Below are 21,149 nucleotides of genomic sequence, written 5' to 3'. Positions count from 1 at the left end.
AGGACAGTTCGCAAACCCCTCAAAAATATTTTGAGCAAGCTTATGGTGAGCCTTCAAACATATTCAGCACTCACTTATCAAAAATATTTACCACCTATATTATTCCTTCAAACATATTCATCACTCACGGATCCAAGAATATTATTTCTGAAGAGCTGTTCTAGTCTTGGGAAATAAGCCAAATAGACAAAAATCTGTTTACTTTCTAAAGGGAAGGCAGAAAAATGCACAGTGTGTTAAAAGGAGAGAAACGCATGAAAGGAAAGAAAGAAGAAAGGACAGCGTAAGAGGTTTCAGAGTGACACACAAAGCTGGCAGTAATAGTTGACACGTACGTCCGTTGACAAGGTGAGATTTGAACAAAGACTTGAAGGGATTGATGGGCCTTGATGCTGCAGACCCTGAGGGAAGACACTTTAGGCTAATCCAAAGCTAAGAGTCTGCCCCACAGCTGGCCAGATGTGCTCCAGAAGCAGCCCATGGGAGGCTGGGCGCGCTGGAGGGAAGTGTGCAGGTGCCTGATGGAGAGACGAGGAGCAGAAGTAGGCCAGATCGTGGAGGCTTCCATAGGCCACGGCAAGAAGTCTGGCTGCAACTGTGAGTGAAATGAGGAGTCACTGAGGAGTTTGCAGACACAGAGTGACATAGTCCGTCAGGCTTAAAAAGACTTATTGCTCTGGCCGTTGTGCAGAGAACACACTGTAGAAGCAACAGGTGAGATAACAGTGGGTTGCCATAGCAGTAGCAGATGGGATGGGAGAAAGCTGTATGTGTGTGTGTGTGGGGGGGTGTTGTTCATTGTCGGGGGAGGGGTGTTAACCAGCTTTCTGTTACTGGAACAGAAATCCTAAGCTAATGAGCTTAAAATGGGGGGAAGGCTGATTTTGGCTCCTGACTTCAAGAAGCAAAGAGAAAGGAAGAGGAGGGGTTGGCCATTTTAACTATTTTCAGTAACACTAAATACAGTCACATTGTTGTACAACCTTATTCATGATCCACCTCTAGAACTTTTTATCACCCTAAACTGAAATATTGAAATTCTTGGGAGATACAAACATGAGTGCACCCCCCCACACACACTCCATTTAAGTCAAGGTCTTGCTATGTAGCCCTGGCTTGCACTGTATTCACTCTGCAGCCCATGTTGGTTTTAACTCACAGCAATCCTCCTGCTTCAAACCCCCAAGTTCTGGGGTTACAGATATGTGCCACTAAACCTATTTTTTTCAAGGCATGTGCCTTCCTGCCACATTGGCTTGAGGTGGGAGAGAAAGAGGTGAGTCAAGATGACTCGGAAGTTGTTGGCCTGGGCCACTGGGAATAGAGAACTGCTTTTGACAAGATGGAGAAGGGTAGGTAGAGGAAGATGGGCAACGGTGGATGAATAAGAGTTCAGATTTCATCTCAACATCCAGTCGGGGTGACTACTAGACATCCAAATGAGGAATTTGAGGGTTTGCTTGGCTGTGTTCAGCTGGAATTCATTAGAACTGGACTGTGGGTGATGGTGATCTGTGAGCTGGTGAAGAGTCTTTCTAAGCCACAGGAGGACATGAAATAGTCAAAGGAAGGCATGAGACAAAGAAAAGATCAAAGACTTTGGAAGCTGTCCAAGATGAAGAGGCCAGGGAGGTAGATGAGGAGGCTTAGAACAAGTCCAAGGGGGTATTGTGCTACTACATACTATACGGGTCACGTGAGGGGAGAACTTAGAACTGACCACTGGGCTTCATGGTGTGTGTCCATGTTTATTCCACTTTTTCAGAAGAAAGAGACAATAGGAGAGCCATCAGAAGCAACAAGCACAGCCTATTCATTTCCGGATTTGACCATTGACAGTAGAGCTGGTGCAGGAAATATGACTATGGAGCCAACTGTTTTGTTCTGTAACAGTGACTGAATGAACAGTGTGTTTGCACTGACAGAAATGGTCTGAGGAGAAGGAGAAAATGGTGATACAGGAGGAGGGATGTTGGTAAAAGTTTTGAATTTGAATGCCTCTACACGAGCTTGCACATGGCCCTTTGCCACAATCTATCCCGAATTGACCTGCTTTACTTGTTTGTTTAACCTATACATAATTGTCTCGAGGCCTGCATAGACACAGATCTCATTAGGTTCAACAACTGCGCAATACATGGATCAAAATGCCAATCGGATCCATTCCTCCAGAGCAGATGGAGCACTAAATGGCTAATGTAACCTCTCTCTGAGGAGTGTGTGTCAGTTTGTCTGTCATCTCCATGGTGCCAGAAGGCAGATTCAAAGTCAGAATTAAGATTCACTTGGTCACATTGTTAGAGATTCAGGGTTATTTTCATTCATTGGAGAAATGACCTAATTAGTACTCCTCAAATTGACACTGGTGGTGGCCTGGGGAGAGTGCAATAACATCAGGTTCTGTCCCCATGGAACTTTTGAAAAAGCCCAGGAATGTGGAATTATTTCTGGACTTGGCTGCTGATCACCTCCTGTCTGAAAAGTAACTCACAGCTTGCTGATGGTGAGGACTGGTTCCCACAATCCTTTCTCTTATGAGTCCAGCTTTTTATTGAACAGATTTCAAGAGACGTTTAGTCAAAAAGACTGAAACCATCGTCATGCTCTTCATGCATGGCTTCCATTTTCTCCTCCTCGCTGGGGCAGCAGCAGCACAGTGGGCTGGACCTTTGGTTGGTGAAGCACTTGCTGTTGGAGCACTAGCCACTGGAACAGGTCCACCATCTCCAACATTGGTGTCTGAGGGTTCCAATGTCAATACTGGAGAGGGCCTTTGCAAACAAACCGTGCCCAAAGGGGTCAATGTTACCACCAGCAAGTGCTTTAATAAGGGCGATGATTTTGTCCTCTGCAAGGGCTACTTCACCACCATGCAAAATGCAGCGAGGTGAGTGTGGAGATAGAGGCTACGGTGTGGACTATCAGATCCATGCCAGTCACTGGATAGAGCGAGAGCCTCATTCCAACATGACCTTAGTCACTTGAGAAAAATCAAGCACTTTAGCAGCCGCTGAGGAAAGGCGAGACTAGATCCTTTTTTTTAAATCTCCATCATTTACTTTGTAATTAATTTTATTCACGTATCTGGGTGTTTTATCTACGTGTATATGTGCCATGTTTGTGTATGATGCCTACAGAGGCCTGAAGAGTGTGTTGGATGCCCCAGGACTAGAATAACAGATGGTTGTGAACTATCATGTGGGTGCTGGGAATTGAACTCTATCCTCTAGAAGAGTAGCCAGTACTTTTAATTTACCTGCTGAGCTCTAGTCCTAAAATTAGATTCTTGATTACGAATCTAATACTTATGTGATTCAACCTGTCTCTCATGCACCTGGTATTCTCTGGTTCAATGAACTCCAAAATAGGACTTATGGATGCTACCTAATAACATGGGAGTGGCGTTATGGAAGGAACCCTCAGCTCGTCAAGGAAACACTCTGATTAGGAGACATACTCGGCTGGTACCCTGTAGCCCTCACCAGTGGGGTCACAGTTAGTTCTCTGTGAGCTAAGGAGAGAGGTGTAGCCTCTGGTCTCATTTATGGATAGGTCTGCATCGCAAGCCTATACCTATGGGAAAGAAATAGCTGTTGTGTAAGTGTCTCATTCAGAAGCAACCTGGAAAGTAATGCTGAAAGAAAGGCTTCCCAACTTCAGGGAGCCTGTTAGTTTGCTCGCTTAGAGAAAGACGTAGTCTGAGCCATTAACAGACATGGGGTCATCGGTAATGGCTTGATAACTGGGAACTAGGAAAAATAATTGGCCAGGAGATTGGTGATCTAATGTAAAATCCCGTGAAGATGAAGTTTACCAGCTAGCTCTAGTGAGGTTGAGAGCTTTCTTTTCATTTTAAAAGCTTTCTAGAAACTGTGGTGGGCCTAATTTAAAACTCCTGCTAATAGATTTCCTTGGAGAACACTTGTTTCTAGAAACACATTCTTCTGTACTTCTATACTTCTATAATTTCTATAGACAACACTAGCCATGACAAAAGAGATTGCACTGACCATTTGTTACTTGCAGAGAAAGGAAATGCAGAAACCAGGCCAGAGAGAAGAGCCTGAGAAGGGAAACCACACTGGCCAGGATGCCAGTAACTTTTTTTTTTGGTTTTGTGACAGTTATTTTTTGTCTTCCACTACTGAAGATAGCCATGATGTTCCTGTGCATCTGACATTCATGGTTCCCTGGCTCTTACCCGGAGCACAGCCAGCTTCCCCTATACACTGTCATGGACCCATGGATTCCTAACAGTGACAATGATCTCCTTTTCAGACAGCACCTTCCAGTCTGTTCTCTGCTGCTGCTGCTGCTCTGTGCAGAAGAGGTGAGTCTGTTTCGAGGGTAATTTCTTGGAAATGGGTTAATATAGTTTCTCAGACTGTTGAGTCTCCTGTCTGTGTGTCTTGCTTTCTGTCTGGGAAATCTTTTCCCACTGGGTCTCCATTGAACCACTCATAAGTCAAATGTAAGGGTGACAAATTGTAGGGGTCATCTGGTCCTCCATCCTTCACCTACATACAACTTCTCCTTCCGTGTGTCCCCACAGAATGTGACATACTTCTGGCCTTATTGCTTGTTTGTTTTATACATCTGTGTTCCACTCGGTAATTTTTCCCCTTAAGCAAAAGAATTATAACATCCATTCCAAGAGCCTTGCTTTGGTATGTGATTGTGTAAGAATTAAGTCACGGCATCGTGCCAGCAGCTGTTCGATAAGCTCTATGCTAAGAGGTGTGTGTTTATTCATTCACATAGGTCTCAAAACCGTCCGTGGTGTTTTCCTTTATAATTCTCACCTCATAGATGAGAAAAGCCAAGGCTTAGAGAAGTCGCTTTGCTTTGTCTGAGGGAACAGTATGGAATGGTGGAGCTGGGGTGCACACTGTGTGCCTCCGCCCCATCCCCCAAGACTGGATTTCTCAGTGTAACAGCCCTGCTTGTGCTGGAACTTGCTCTGTAGACCAGGCTTGCCTGGAACTCACAGACAACTGCTTGACTGCCTCCGGAGTGCTGGGATTAAAGGCGTGCACCACCATCGCCTGCCTACACTTGTGTAGTGTTCTTAATCATTCCCCTTGAACATGTGTAACAGTAGGTGATACGGATGACTGATAAGCACTTTGCGCACTGCCTGACTGAGAGTAGATGTTGGTTGGATTGGTTATAATTTTAGGCCTCTCAAACGTATCAGACTCTGAGCACATGACATACTCTTGTAACTTTATTTCAAAACAACTCCAATTCACTTTGCCCTTCTGGCTTCTAGATACAGAAAACAAAGTACTCAGAGTTGTAGTTCAGAATTTTCTCAAGGAATTAGAACTAGGAAAATAAATAAATAGAAATAAATAAGTGGAAAATAAAGAAAACTGTTTTTAAGGCACACAGATTGCTTTATCTCTGAAGGAATCTAGAGGATTTAGGAATAGGCTTGTTATGAACAATTCCTTGTAAAATGATTGCTTTTCGATTCTAGACAAGTGAGAACACAGATAAGTCTGAGCAAAAATGAAGAACCTTCAGAAAATTATTCCCAGCATCGCAGGCCCTGGCTTGACAAACTGAAGAGCAAGAAACAAGTGAGTGTCATGAAGCTCTCTTGGGAAGTCCTACTTGTGATCATGCCCAAAAATTAAAATCATGATCAGTGCACAGTAAGAGCTCAGTAAGCTTTCCAGAAGAAAGTAAATCCAGTTAAGCTAGCCTTCTAGACTAGACTTAAAGATAGAATTTGAAACAAGACAGTGACTAGTGGGGGAAGACACTGTGGCTCCCGCCATCTTGGGTTGTGGGTTAAATTCCAGCTGAGTGTTGGGAGACCGAATCTTGAGGAAGGTGGAGAACTCAGACACAAGCTCACAGCTCAGAGAAGAGCAGGGGTGTGTGTGTTTCTCTTCTCATGAGTGAAGAATCACTAAAGCCAAATGAGACTGTTTCAGGGTAAGTCATCTTTTAAGAATCACAGCACACGAAACTCCAAAGCTATGCTGTCAGGAGAATTTGTGATATCAGAGAGTCACAAATGACAGTATGTTCCTGACCCCCTATGCCATGTGGCAGCCGGTCGTTTGCAGCACTTCTCTGGTCCCTGGCTTCTGCCTTGGTGGGTTGGTGGAGTTGGACAGTTGAAGTGAGATGGAGGCAGATGCACATGCCCTGTTCTTTTCTTTTGGTACAAATGACTAAAGCCATAATGGGTTTCACAGTCCAACAGAGGCGGGGCACAACCCTCAAAACGCAAGCCGCTGCCTCCTCTCCCGCTCGCCCAGCTTGCTGAAGAGAGGATCCAGGTCAAGGCCCTTTATGACTTCCTGCCCCGGGAGCCCTGTAATTTGGCACTGAAGAGAGCAGAGGAATACCTGATATTGGAGAGGTGTGACCCTCACTGGTGGAAGGCCAGAGACCGTCTGGGGTAAGATGATGGCTGAATCCTTACTAATCTTTTCTCAACCCCTGAAGACTTCAGGATGTAAGGGAGACCCTGCATAGTAGTTCATTGTCTCCATGTTTGCAATGTTTCCCTCTGGATGGGATAAAACAGTCTCCACATTCCAGATTGTAACAGAACAGTAATACAGTGACTTTGGACAGATGCTTAAAATCAGAAACACCTGCCTCCACTCCTGCCCCAACCCCACCATGCTATCACTTGACCCTGTGTGTCCTGGGGACCACTCATAAGGTTTTATTGTAGAATGGGAATAATAAATAAGGACCGTGAAGAGAGCTCTCTCCATAAAGTGCTTGTCTCACAAAGATGGAGACCAGATCAAACAAAAATCTAGTGAGACTTGTGGCCCTCCTGTAACCCCAGCACTAGAGAGAGGCTAAGAAGGGGAATCCCTGGAGCTAGACCAGCAGACATTAGCAACAGGGAGGACATTGAGAGATTCTGTCTCACAATGTAAGGTAGAAATCTACTGAGGAAGAATTATAATAATCAGGTGATATCATAGTGACTAAGCTAAACGTGGAAACTGCCAAGGTATTGGGTCCATTATTTTAATTTTTACAATGTATATACATTTTAGTTTGGCCCCTCCTCCATTGTAAGCAATGTAAAGCAACCCTTGAGAATGGTCTTGTACACAATTAAGACTATTCCTATAAGGTGGAGGTCAAGTGGGAAAGTTCATAATTCCCAGCAAATTGTCATCCTGCTCTAGATATGGAAGCTGCAGATATGCCACCTGTCAGTAGGGAGGCCAGGGTTTGTCCTTTTACTGTCCTTTTACCTCTTCTTGAAATGACCAAAAGACAACCAAAACATATTATTGACAAACTGAAAGCAAGTTGTAGAACAAGGCTTGAAAGTGTGATAACTTCTATGTAAATTGAATCTATGAGCAATACCACGCATTTCAACATGTGAGCATAGCCCATTAAAAATGATCACTAAGTGGACCGTGGTGTTAAATGCAGCAAAGACACTATTTGGAAGTAATGACTGTATGCGAGGGGGTTCAACAAAGAAACTTCTGAAATGACCACTCCATGTTATGGTTAAGATGTCTGTTGTAGATGTGAGAGCAGAGAGAAAAGGAAGCAGGGTGAACATGGCCAGCAGACTGGAGATGGCCAGGGTTAGGGAAGTGGGAGAGAATAATGGAGATGGCAAGATACTGAGAGAGAGAGGGGGGGGGAGGGAGGGAGGGAGGGAGGGAGAGAGAGAGAGGATACAGTATAGTTAGAGCAAGGGAGAGAGAGAAAGTAGACAGCTAACAGATGATAGATAGATGATGATAGACATATAGATTGTAGCTAGATGATAGATTATAGATAGATGATAGAGAGAGACAGAGAGATGGAATAGTGAGAAAGCAGGGGTGGGAGAAACCTTGACATTATAAAGAGAATAAACAGGTATCTGGGAGCAAGGAATCCTGAGGAAGTATGAAGGGATAGGATGCAAGTGTGAACCTTGAAATGTATAACAGGTATTTGTGATGCTGAGATGAGTAGCCACTTCTGCCAGAGGTAAGGGAAATGGCTCCTTTTGGCAGGTGGGAACAGGTTTCCTAAGTTCCTGAAGAATGCTGACCTTTATCTGACCACCAGAAATCCTCCTGTATCCAGGTTGAGCTGGGCACAGACTCAATTTTGGATGAGTCAGTTGGCCTCCTCTTTTGGGGGGAAAGAAGGTACCCTTTGGATGTGACAGTGAGAAAGCAGAATTTTGGCAGTATTTTACAAACTCTATATACATTTAACTACGAAATAAAAAGCCAATGGCTTATTTTTACATCTGAGGCATTCCAATAGTCCGTTTTTGTGAGGCCAGTTGCACAGTACTGAACTCACCAATGCCCTTTCTGCTGAACGATGCAAGTTGAGTCTAAACTCAGAGCTGCATCCACTTTCCTTTTAAAATACATATCGGAGTTGAGCATGGTGGTACCTGCCTGCAACTGTCCTAGCACTCTTAAGGTGACACAGGAGGACCTGGAATTTTGGCTTAGACTGAGCTACATGGTGAGATTATTTCAAGAAATGAAAATAGTGTCATAAAATCTCTTAAATAGCTAATTTATAAGTCAGGATCTTGGTATTTACTGTATAGAGATTCTTGTGAGTTGGAAATAAAAAACATTTTTTAACAGTCTAATGAGTAAAATGTTTTTGATTTCCCCCTACTTCTTTGGGGTTTAAGTAATTATAGTCATGGTAATGTTATAAACGTGCCTCCCATCTTGAGTTTTGTTTTGTTTTGTAGGAATGAAGGCTTAATCCCAAGCAACTACGTGACCGAAAATAGAGTCACCAATTTAGAAATATATGAGTAAGTCCCCCCTACCAAGTCTGCACTGTGATTACCCTTTGAAAATCAGGGACTTGCTGGGAACTTTGAAGTATATATAGACAGTTTTCAGTTTTGTAAAAGAAAAAGAAAGTAACACATTTGATAGCCTTAGCAATAAGAGACCTCCAATTCTTACCACAGCTGCTTCTGAAAATCCTTCTTAAGCCTGTATTTGTTTTGTTTGGCATGGCTATGTTTTAGAAACACTGATATATGTGTTGTACTGCATGTCCTACACCGAACATTTACTTTTCAAATGACAGATTGTGAATCCGACGGTCTACATGGGTCCGTTTTAGATGTTGGCTCTTGCTTTGATGCTTTTAAGAAGTATACCTGAGGATAATAGGTAGGCTAATGATATTGAAGAACCTTAAGTATGCTTACCAAATTTATGCTTTAAAATCTCTTTTTTGATAACAATTATAGCTTTGGAATAGAAATATCTGAGCAATGACATTGTAGATCCTCACCCTTCAGGTAAAAAAGCAAGTAAGATTAAGTTCTAGGTACAAAGTGCCAGGGTCTGCAGAGTTTGAACTCATACCCACCTCCTCCCTTGGGTACTTATCTTGCAATTAGCATATGCTTCTGAAAGGTGTCAGTATGTGATAGGAGTCGTGGTATCAAGTATCTTTGAGATCAGACATCAAACACAACGGAAGAAGCCTCCTGGGCCTTGCTCCTACTTTAGGCAAGATTCAGTACACCTGTCTCTAAAATAACTCCAGTTCTGGAAGTTTTGGTGAATAGTACAGGCCTTCTTGGACCATAGATGAAAATGATCACAGGGCATGTGACACATCAAACATGGCTTTCCCAGACTGCTCCATTGGCTGTCTCTTCCTCCTTCCCATCATGCTCTTCAGCTCCACCACCAAGTGTCCTCACTCTCTTCTGCCATTAATGTTCTTTCTGTTGACCTGACTGCTTCAGGGCACTGAGTCACCTCTCTTAGGAAATGGTTTCACATCCACTTATGGTCACTCAATTCTGCTCCATGGGTTCTCACTGCTGAAGCTGACCAACAAAGCAAATCTAATGTAGAGACGCATGTGTATGAAAATCAACCCAGAGTAGTTAGAAAAAGTAGGACTTTTTTGTATTGTTGTTCAACTTCAGATTTTTCAGATCAGAGGAGTGTCACAGCACCTACCGGCTTGGTAGTTCCTGAATGGACTCTCACAATGTTCCTCTCATTTCTCTCAGTCGTAGCTCATTTGCTCATTGCTTCCTCTGCTTAGACTAAACCGAGGCTCTGGTTCAAAGCGTTTATATTGTAGACACCGGATCCTTTGAATCCAGCAGCTCTGGTGTTAGGCTCAGGCCTTTAATTCCTGCACTTGGAAGGCAGAGGCAGGTGGATCTCTGCGAATTTGAGGGCAGCCTGGTCTACAGAACGAGTTCCAGGACAGTCAGGCCTACACAGAAAAACTCCGTCTTGAAGCTGCTCCTCCTTCAAAAACAAAACAAAGCAAAAATAAATAAATAAAATGAAAACTACACCGCCCCCCCCAACACACACAAAAAACAACCCCCAGAATTTCCATTTAATTTCCTTGGGCTCTGTTTTACACACATTTCAAAATCATGCCTTTTAATGATTCAAATCTTATGGCTACTCATTAAACTTTGTCTCTTTTAAAACAGGTATATTAAAATATAAATATAATAGTTGTTGTAAGTAATCACTAGAACTTACTGATCACTTAGTATGCGCCATACACTTTTGTGATGACTATGCAACAGAACTGCCATAGGTGGAGGTCCTGAGTGCAGGAGCAACTGAGTCCAAATCCTAGCATAATCACTATAGTGTTCTGATCGTGGGCAACGCTATCTACTGTCTTTGAATATTCCAAAAAGTGGGGACACTACCTCACGTGGTACATAGTAAACTTCAAGACAGTCTAGTGACTATTGTTATTTCTATGAACAGTGAAGGTAATGGGGAAGTCATTTTCTGTTTGGCCGCCCTGTCTAGTTTTACAGGTGATCAACATGCCTTAGTTACTGTACACCAGCGATGTATCTGATATTAGTGATTTTGAACCCTGGGGATATAATTTAGAACACACAGAGCCTTCCCTGCCTTAGTGGGGTTTACAATTAATGGTCCACCTTAATGTCCAACTCTTAATTCACACTATTTGATACTAGTTTAGTAAAGGGTGTCTAGATATGGGAGATACAGTCTGTGGTAGCTTTAATTGTCAACTTGATGCAATCAATGATCACCGGGAAGAAAGTCTCAATGAGGGGTTGACTGAATCAGGTTGGCCTGTGGGCATATCTATGGGGGATTGTTTTGATTCCTTTAGCTGTGAGGGAAGACCCACCCAGTATGGCTGTCACCATTCCCTAGGCAGAAGATCCTTAACTGCATAGGACTCAGTGACTATTTGTGTGGTGTATTAGTCAGGATTCTTTAGCGGAAGAGGACTTGTAGAATGAGTCACCTATATGTATTATATTAGGGGATTTATTAGAATGGTTTACAGGAAGTGGCCCAGGAGGTCCACCAATGGCTGTCTACCAATGGAAGGTCTGTGAAGCTGGAGGTCTCAGATGGTCTTCAGTATATGCTGGAGTCCCAAAGAAGTGGGCTACAATGCTAGTGAAGGGAGTGAAGGGATGGACTTGCCAGTGAGAATGAGGGCAAGCAGGCAAAGAGAGCAAGCTTCCTTCTTCCGTGGCTGCAAGCAGATGGAGCTTCTCACTTCAAAAGATCTCTACTAATGGTGAATCTTCCCACCTGAAAGATTCACATTAGAAGTGGGTCTTCCCACTTCAAAAGATTTGCATGGGACTGATCCAGAACCTCTGAATGTGGGGTCAGTAGGGGACCTAGGTAATCTATGGTGCCTTGGGTAGTATTTATCACTGGCATACAAATGGATTTTGGCTGCCCATCCCACAATGAGGGATGCTCTCTCAGCCTGGACTCTTGGAGGAAGGCCTAGGCCTTGCCCTGGATGGAATGGCAGACTCTGGAGATCCTCCATGGAGGGCCTCACCCTACCTGGGGACTGGAGTAGAGAATGGGCCTGGTGGAGGGGTTGGGAGGAGGGAGCTGGGATTGACATGTATAGCAAGCTTGTTTCTAACTTAAATAAAAAAGGAAGAAAACAAAACAAAAAACCAAAAACAAAACAAAAAGATTTAATTAAGTGAAGAAAAAAAATTCCTCACAGGTGTGCCCAGTCATTTCTCAGTTTTAGTTAATTCCAGACGTAGTCAAGTTGATCATCAACAATAGAATGGCTACTACAAGTCTAGTCATATGGTGTTCTCATTTGTAAAATCACTGGAGTAAAGTGATTTTTATTAAAAATCCCAAGGAGCTCTGAGAACAAAAGAGTGGAGAAAGCAAGCAGAGCTATAGTATGTAGCATTAATTCCTTCCCCTCTCTCCTGACTGCGGATACACCGCGACCAGCAATGTGGTTCCTGCTGCCTCAACATCTAGAGATAATGGGTTGTAACATGCAATTCTGAACCAAAATAAGCTCAGGAGTGGAAAATGAAACCAAGACATAGTCTTACCTCGGCTTTTAAAAGCCCTTCTAACTTTTAGCATATGATTTAGATGGATGCAATTCCAAAACACTGCTCCCAATCTCACATCGCCCTCCTTGAACCTCTTCATTACTTAGAAAGAAAAAGAGTCCCTGAAGGAACCTGGCTTCATCATAGACTTCCACTTTGAAGTTATTCTTACAATATTTCCATATAGATGAATTCTGAATTCATATTTTAAATGAATGCATTCACTTTTGTTATTCATCACTCTGATGAACAAATGTAAAATACTAAAGTTAACACCAACACTGTAACAGGTGGAAAATATTATTTAAGAGTGCAATTTATGTGACGTTCTCTCAATTTTAGAATCATTTTATAGTCGTGGCCTTTAAAAACTTCAACTTACTTTAGTGAACTACCATCACTATTTTCTTTTACTATGCAAATTTTACCACCTAACCGATGACCACCTCTCCATGTTAGTCCCCATGTCTTTACTACTGCCTCATTTCTGAAGGGATTTCTTCTTTCTGGAAGAAGTCTCAGGTTCATGCTGAAACTCCTCTAATACTATCGTATGTATTCAAAAGTCTTAAGTGATCTTTAATTACTTGAGTGACCAGTTACTTTGTCTAAAATCCTTGTCATCACTTCCTACTGTCTGTGGTTCATCTATACGGCTTGCTTTTTCAGTTTGATTACATTAGTGGCTTAGGTAGCTAATCATCCAGATTTTGAGTCATTTTCTCACCACCAGGTGTTAGGGGAAGAGGCTACATTATTTTAGGGTTTTCAGTTAGCCACCTCTGGCCCATCCTTGGTGACTCTATTCATGTTCAATGTTGCCTTTTTCTTTGTGGAGACAAAGTAGTATTCCCTGTAATAGAGCTCTTTGTAAATGTGTTTATTGTTTTGAAGTTGAAAGTTTCTCAACCTTTCTATCTTTATTGTTGGAACTTCTTTCTTTTCTTTAACTATATGTTTACTGCTTAAGGATGGTATATTGAACTACGTGTTTACCTCATAATATTATTTAATTATGTTTACTGTGTGTAGTTCTGATGGTCTAATCACCTAACGGTGTGCTGAATGGAAAGAAACAGGGGTTGAAGGTAGAAGAATGCTTGATGGTGTAAGAAAGGAAAGAATCCCAGTGTGTCTTAGTGAAAATGCAAGAGAGAGCATTTGGGTCGGATCAGTGGTTGGTTATCCCTGTCCATAAACTCTGTTAAGTACCAACCATATTGGGGGGGGTTGTCTTAGGGAGAATTACATAAGTCAGGATGGATTTCACTTTGGAAAGAGATCTAACACTTCTAAAAACATGCAAATGGGAATTTCCTGGGGGGAAGAAAGATTTATTTACCTTTATTTTATGTGCTTTGGTGTGAGAGTCTCAGATCCCCTAGAACTGGAGATACAAAGGGTTGTGAGCTGCCATGTGGGTGCTGGGAATTAAAGCCTGACTCTCTTGGTAGAGCAGCCAGTGCTCTTAACTGCTGAGCCATCTTTCCAGTGCCTGAAGATAACATCTTAGCTTCATATTTTTCATGGAATTTTATAAGATGTTAAATCACGAAAAATTATATATAAGTATTGTGTGGGATTGAAGGGATGGTCTGAGCTATGGTAGAATGAACTATTTAATGACTTGAAATGAGAAAAAAGTGTATTGAGCTTGGTAAATTGGAAACATAATAGAACATTGCTATTTACCTGAATTTAAGCTATAGTTTTCTAAACTAAATTCTAAAGTGAAAGCTTTAAAATGAAATAATTTGAGCATTTTTTTGGCCTGAAGAAAAATTAACACAGAATTAAAAATGTATTCTTTGTTACTTTTGCAGATGGTACCATAAGAACATTACTAGAAACCAGACAGAACGCCTATTGAGACAAGAGGTAATTCAGTATGTCCAGAAAAAGCCCGTGAACATTTCTAGTTATCCTCAGAAGTCTATTATGAAGTTGTAGCCATTCAAAAAGGTGTATTCGTATTCTTTCTAGTCTTAAAACACCATTACAAACTCATTCCCACTGCACATTTTTCTAAGTCAAAAATGGGCATATTTGCATAAGATCACCTTTTCATGGACTGCCATCGTAATTTCAGAAATATGTTTCTCTTGAAATGATTTTGACTCCAGACTCTCATTCAACACGTATTCTCTCAGTGGAGTGTGTATCTGAGTTACCCACATGACAGTGGTTCTCAACCTTCCTAATGCTTTGGACCCTTTAATACAGTTCCCCATGTCCTGGTGAACCCCAACCATAAAGCTATTTTTGTTGCTACTTTGTAACTGTAATTGGGCTGCTGTTTTGAACTGTAATGTAAATATCCATATCTTCTGATGGTCTTAGGTTACCCCTGTGAAAGAGTCATTAGACCCAAACAGATTGAGAACACTGACATATGACCCCTTTGCACAACAGAGCCTCTTACCTTGTGACCTCTGTCTACACTCCTGAAAAATACAAATGCAGACAACTATGCAGTATTAGTTTCTTTAGTCTTCCGGAACAAAGGGGAGAGTTGGTGGTTAAAATAGTAAATTCAGATCAAAACTACTGATTTAGGTCAAACCAAGACAAAACAGTGAAGAGTCCAAGTTTCCGACTGTCAGTGCACGGTAACTACGGGGAAATGAAGAGTCAAACCGGAACTAGGATAGGAAATGTGTCATTCTGTGCTGGCCTCAGATGTTCACGGACTCCAGAAACGTGAAAGAGAATCAGTTTTGCATATTAAAAAATCCACGTCAGCAATGGCCCAGGGTGCAGAGAGGACTCACTCTAAAATGGGGGGACATGTGGAAGATGGGGAACCAAGACTTAGCCTCAGGTGTGGGTGTAGCCTAGACACGCTTCGCTCTGCTTGCTAGAGAAAGCTAGTGAAATTGGTAGCTCTACCCTGGAAAGTTAGAGGAAGGAAAGCTGGGAGCAGTTTCCCAATAAGCAAGATGATAGGGGTTACATGATCTAATCACAGGACTGTTTATGTCCAGCACAAGAGATTCTGTAGTTGAAACATCTCATCTTGGTGAAGACACTAGAGTCAAGAGTTATGGAACAGCCCACACACCTGCCATAGTGATGCAATATTTAAAAATTTGGCCCTGATTTTTTTTCAGTTTTTTGTTTTCCTTTGTTTGAGATAACACCTCATGCACCCCAGGCTGGCCTCAAATTCACTAAATGCCTAAGAATAATCTGAAATTTGTGATATTCCTTCCTCCAGCTCCCAAGTTGTGATTAAAGGCATATGCCACTATGTTCTGCTGCCCTGACATCTGTAAGGGTCTGAAATTACACAGTTGAAGCCCATGCCATCATTTCTCCCCTCCATTCACTAAAGGCAGTCACAAAAGACAGATGTGTTCTCATTTTCCATTGATTTATGTTTTTATCATCTGTGTACATGCATAATATATATCATATACATTGATATTTGCTTATTTTTGAGACAATGTCTCACTGTGTAGCCAAGGCTGGACTCAAACTTGAGGTAGTCCTTGTGCCTCAACCTCCCAGGTACTGGGATCATAGGTATGATCCACTATCCACCATCCAAGACGGATTTTTATGGACACTTTGTTTTAAAAATTCATTCATATGTGTACATATAGAACCACCATATTATTTAATATTTCATTATATGCATATATAAAATCTATTCAGTGTTCATAAACATTCAAAGGGCTTCTTGCCTCTTACGGTTTGGAACACGGAAGTGATATGCTCCCTTGTAAAAATCATCTTGCACACACATACACACACTGGATGTCTAGGTTTAATATCGATAGGTATTTTCAAGACTTGATGCAGAATAGTTTGACTGGTTGTGGTTGCTTGAATGAGAATGGTCCCCATAGGTTCATATATTTGAATGCTTGGTCCCCTGGTGGTGGAACTTGTTTGGAAGAATCAGGAGGTGTGGCCTTGTTGGAGGAGGTTTGTCACAGGGAGGGAGATAGTTTGAAGATTTAAAAGCCCACACTACTCCCAGCTGGCTCTTTCTGCCTTGTGCTTGTGGTTGAGATGTGAGCTCTCGGCTACTGCTCCAGCACCATGCCTGTCTGCCTGCTGCCCTACTCCCCACCAGGCTGATCACGGACTCTAGCCCTCTGGAACTATGTGTCCCAAATTAAATGGTTTCTTTTAGAAGTTGCCTTGGTCATGGCGTTTTGTCGTGGAAATAAAACAGTAAGATGCTAGTTTACACTTTGATTTACTTAAGAATTTCATCCAAGTATACAATACAGTTTTAATGTATTCACCTCCCCCTTCTTCCAACTCCTTCCAGATATCTCCTTATATCTACCTTCCAACTCCATATCCCCTAAAAAAACCTGCTAGGTATAATTGCCCATACATGCACAGGGGTAAAACCATCCACTGAAGTATGGTCAACCTACCAGGGGCCATATCCCTAATAAAAACTGTATATAGGCCAGAGGTTGACATCTGGAATTGTCCTTGATTGTTCTCTATATGTTAAGATAGGGTCCCTCACTTGAACCCAGTGTCTGCTGATTTGTCTAGTCAAGTCAGCCAGATTGTTTCAGAAATTCCCTGTTTCTGCCTACCAGATGTTGGGATCACAAGCAGGCTGCCACTCGTCCCTGACATTTATACGGATACTACGGATCCAAACTGGATTCCCATGCTTATGCAGCCAGGCCTTTACCCACTGAACCATCATCTCTTCGGCCCCTTATACATACTCTTCTGCACACCACTCTTCCTTCCTACACAAGTGTGTTTGTCATTGGCTTTATATCTGAATATCATTTTCTAGTTTAGATGCATCACTGTCTTAGTTAAAGTTTCTACTGCTGTGAATAGTCACCATGACCAGTGCGACTCTTAAAAGGAAAAACATTTAAATGGGGCTAGCTTATGGTTCAGGGTTTAGTACATTGTCATGGTGGGTGATATGCAGGCAGACATGATCCCGGAGAAGGAGCTGAGAGAAGGAGTCTGTGTCCCTGGGAGTAGTTTGAGCATAGAAAACTTCAAAAGCCCACACCCACGGGGGCACAACACACTTCCTCCAACAAACCCCACCTCCCTATGGGGATCATTTTCTTTCACACCACCACAATCAAAAAAAATTTTTTTTTTGGTTTTTCCGAGACAGGGTTTCTCTGTGGCTTTGGAGGCTGTCCTGGAACTTGCTCTTGTAGACCAGGCTGGCCTCAAACTCACAGAGATCCACCTGCCTCTGCCTCCCAAGTGCTGGGATTAAAGGCGTGCGCCACCAACTCCCGGCCACAATCAAAATTTGTAAATCAAATTGTTCATTGTGGAAAGTAAGTGAGATGTACTCTCTTTTGCTATTAAAACAATGTTGCCTTCAATTCTCTCCTCACACATATCTTTTTCCAGTTATATGATTCTTTTTGTAGAGTAAATCTCCAGATGGAAATCCAAGGCCAAAGGGAATGCATATTTCTAACTTCCATAGACCTCAAAGTGCCTCTTTAGGCTTGGTGAGGGGTCTAGGTACCCACTGGAAATACAAGCTGTTTCCCACAGCCTTTCCAGGCAGCACATCAAGTGGAGCACTTGGCTCCTTCCTCTGGCCTTCATTTCACTGTGAATTTGATTCGTATTCTCTTAGCCTAGAGATGTTAAACATTTTTCATACGTTACATTTTACGTACCTGATTTTCTTGGTTGTAACTGTTCATATCTCTATGTGCTTTTCTGTTAGGTTTTGATATTTCTCAGAATCTAGAGAATCTTCGTAGTTATAGCTAAGGAAACTAATCCTCTGTGGCATGTAGCAATATTTCTTCTACGTTTTCAATTGTCCAGCCATTTTCTGGCATGAACTAGATATGCTGGATTTTATATGTTTGAATTTATCAGACAAAGTTTTTGGAAAATTAGATAAACTGTATGAATGTAGAATTGCCTTCTGTACTCCAAGGTTACAAGAAAATACTCCCTATGTTTCTTGATGCTAGTGGTTTTATTTTGTAAATTTATTCTTCTGGTTCATTCGTAATGTTTCCTGATGCAATGAGTAAGCGGAGGATTACTGAATTCCTACAAGTTTACCAAGTATCTTTCTGGTATGCAGTCACTTTAGTTGCCACATTCATAATGATAAAATTTTTATTTTAGATTACGTCTGTATTTCCTACTTGTCATCATTGGCCAGCCTGTCTGTTCATAAACTGTTTTAAATACGGAGGCTTTCTCTGGTGTCTTTACCTTCCCTCACTCTCAGAATCACCATGATACACAAAGACAAAACTTCCCATGGTTGTATTGAATGTACAGGCAATATTAGGAAGAACTCGCAGGTACTCTAAGTCAGTGGGCTCTGGTGCATGTGGGTTCTGATGCTACTGGATTCGGTTAATTAACGTTTTCTTTAATATTTGTGATGAAATGAGGCCACTCAGTGGTTTTTCTTTTGTGCAGCCTGGGCTGGGTGTATGTCACTGATAGTAAATGACCTCACACACTTACATCTTTAAGATTATCTTTTCTTCTTTTGCTCGGGAGTAGTTCAACCTCTGTACTATTTTTTCCTTTCATGTTTAGTGTTTTCTAGTATGTGATCAAGGTTCTTTCTAATGCTGTCTTTTAGGAATCGTACCCATTGTTCTAATCCATGGATCCATTAGGATTTTTAGTTATATTGGATTCAACCTCAGTAATTTGTTTGTTAGTTAAGTATCCATTGCATTCAAGTTTAAAATTTGTTACAGACAGGTAATAAGTCTTAGTTTTTTTTTACAGATCATTGATTTATTCATCTTATGGAATGGCTTTTGATACTTTTCACAATTAGTTATTGACTAGTTTAATTAGCTTATCTGTTATTTTCCTTGACCAACCAGATTTTGAACTTAATATGATTGTATCATATTTTTACCTTTATAATGTTATCTTCTACTTTGATCTTTTTTTCTTGTACTTTAGCTGGTGTGCTGGCTAGTTATATGTCCACTTGAAACAAGCTGAAGTCATCTGATAGGAGAGAACTTCAATTTAGAAAATGTCTCTATAAGATCTGGCTGTAGGCAAGCCTGTAGGACATTTTCCTAATTAGTGATTGATGGGGAAGGGCCCACCTCATTTTGGCTGGTGCTATTCCTGGGCTGGTGATCCTGGGTTCTATAAGAAGGCAGACTGAGCACAGCATGAGGAGCAAGCCAGTAAGCAGCACTCCTCCATGTAGGTTCTCATTTAGTTTGAGTTTCTGCCTTGATTCCCTTAATGGACTATGGCTTGGGATAAAACCTTTTTCTTCATAATATATTATTCATTACAGTAATAAAACCCTAATTAAGACACCCGGGTTTATTTTATAACCCTTATTCTAATTTGTTGGATTAGATATGCTTATTTATTTATGTCTACTGACTGTTTCTAGTTACCTTTCTGTTGCTATGACAAAATACTCTGACCAAACACAACTTGGGGAAGGAAATGTTTTATTTCAGCGTACAGGTCCAGTCTGTCATTGAAGAAAGTCGGGGTGATAAGTCAAGCAAGAACTTGGAGCAGAAACCATGGAGGAATACTGCTTGCTGGTTTGCCTGGAGGACTATTCTTACCTAGCTTCTTTATACAGCCCAGAACCTCCTGCCCAGGACATGGACTGCTCACATCAATCCAGGCAATCAAGAAAATCCCCTATGACATGCCCACCCACCGACAATCTTACCTTAGCAGTTTCTCAGTAGGGCACTGACGAAAATAATAAGAGCACAGGCTTAATTCTGAGCAGTGTTGGAACTATTCAGCAGAGGCACTCATGAATGGTATTTCCTTATTATTTTAGATATTTCATTTTTGTATCCAAAGGATTTGTTTTATTTTAATGTGTGTGTGTGTGTGTGTGTGTGTGTGTGTGTGTGTGTGTGTGTACCACATGAGCACAGTGCCTGTGGAGGTCAGAGGAATGTGTCATATCTAGTGTAGCTGGAGTTACAGGTGGTTGTAAGCCACCCAACGTGGGTGTTGGGAACTGAACTCTGGTCCTCTGGAACAGCGAGTGCTCTTAACTGCTGAGCCATTTCTCCAGCCACTCATTTATATTTTAGTTTCCTTGAGTTAGATAAAAGAGAATGTAAAATCTGGAGATACTCAGGGTATTGTACTCAGGTCCTTATTAGGGATTTCTAGTTCTGCTGCTTTGTGGTCAGAAAACACTGTTTGTGGTCTTCCTTCTTTGAAGTTTTATATGCAGAGACCACTCCACGTACAATTTTGTTATGTGCATGTTCTATATGCTGATATGCATCCCTGCTATAACAGACACACATAAGCATACGCACAACTTTTCTTTTCACATCTTTACCATTAACATCTTGTGTTTCCTTTTCATATGTGTATCACAGTAATTCAGTAAAAGCTGGATTTTGTTATTTGCAATGCCTATAAGAGAGTTCAGCTGAGGACTGAGGCTAATGTCTTCATGCAAGTGTGGGAGAAGACTGTGTTTAGTGTCTTAAGTGCACTGTGAGGGGCTATCCATGCTGCTGGGGTAACACACTTGCCAAGTGTAACCTTGAACCTTCTATGACAGGGATTCTCAACTGTGGGTGGGACCCCTTAGGGGGGATCGATTATCAGATATCTGCATATCAAATATTCACACTGGAATTTGTAACAGTAGCAAGATTACAGTATGAAGTAGCAATGAAATTATTTCAGGGTTGGGGATCATCACAGCATGAGGAATTATATTAAAGGGTGGAGCATTAGGTTGAGATCCACTGGTCTATGGGTTTGTGAGAGATCCTGCTGCCATTCTGCCTTTGGGAACATAAGCGCATCCAGTAAATCAGAA

The 21,149-nt window shown here is 41.7% G+C and overlaps 1 protein-coding gene across 2 annotated transcripts in view; it reads left to right on the top strand.

Moving 5' to 3' along the window:
- Txk (TXK tyrosine kinase) overlaps window positions 1-21,149 on the top strand; it is a 51,013-nt gene that overhangs the window by 8,394 nt on the left and 21,470 nt on the right. The window contains exons 2-6 of one of the 2 annotated variants that reach the window (XM_040747173.1): window positions 4,125-4,330; window positions 5,483-5,585; window positions 6,213-6,418; window positions 8,720-8,785; window positions 14,179-14,233. In XM_040747173.1, the coding sequence (XP_040603107.1) occupies window positions 4,263-4,330; window positions 5,483-5,585; window positions 6,213-6,418; window positions 8,720-8,785; window positions 14,179-14,233 (498 nt within the window). In that variant the 5' untranslated portion in view covers window positions 4,125-4,262. The remainder of the gene's footprint in view (window positions 1-4,124; window positions 4,331-5,482; window positions 5,586-6,212; window positions 6,419-8,719; window positions 8,786-14,178; window positions 14,234-21,149) is intronic. The other variant, XM_040747174.1, reaches the window with a different exon arrangement.

Source organism: Mesocricetus auratus, unplaced genomic scaffold (genome assembly GCF_017639785.1).
Source record: "Mesocricetus auratus isolate SY011 unplaced genomic scaffold, BCM_Maur_2.0 Super-Scaffold_100006, whole genome shotgun sequence".
Taxonomy (NCBI): domain Eukaryota; kingdom Metazoa; phylum Chordata; class Mammalia; order Rodentia; family Cricetidae; genus Mesocricetus; species Mesocricetus auratus.
The sequence above is the reverse complement of the archived record's forward strand: the minus strand, read 5'-3'. Positions and strand labels throughout refer to the sequence as shown.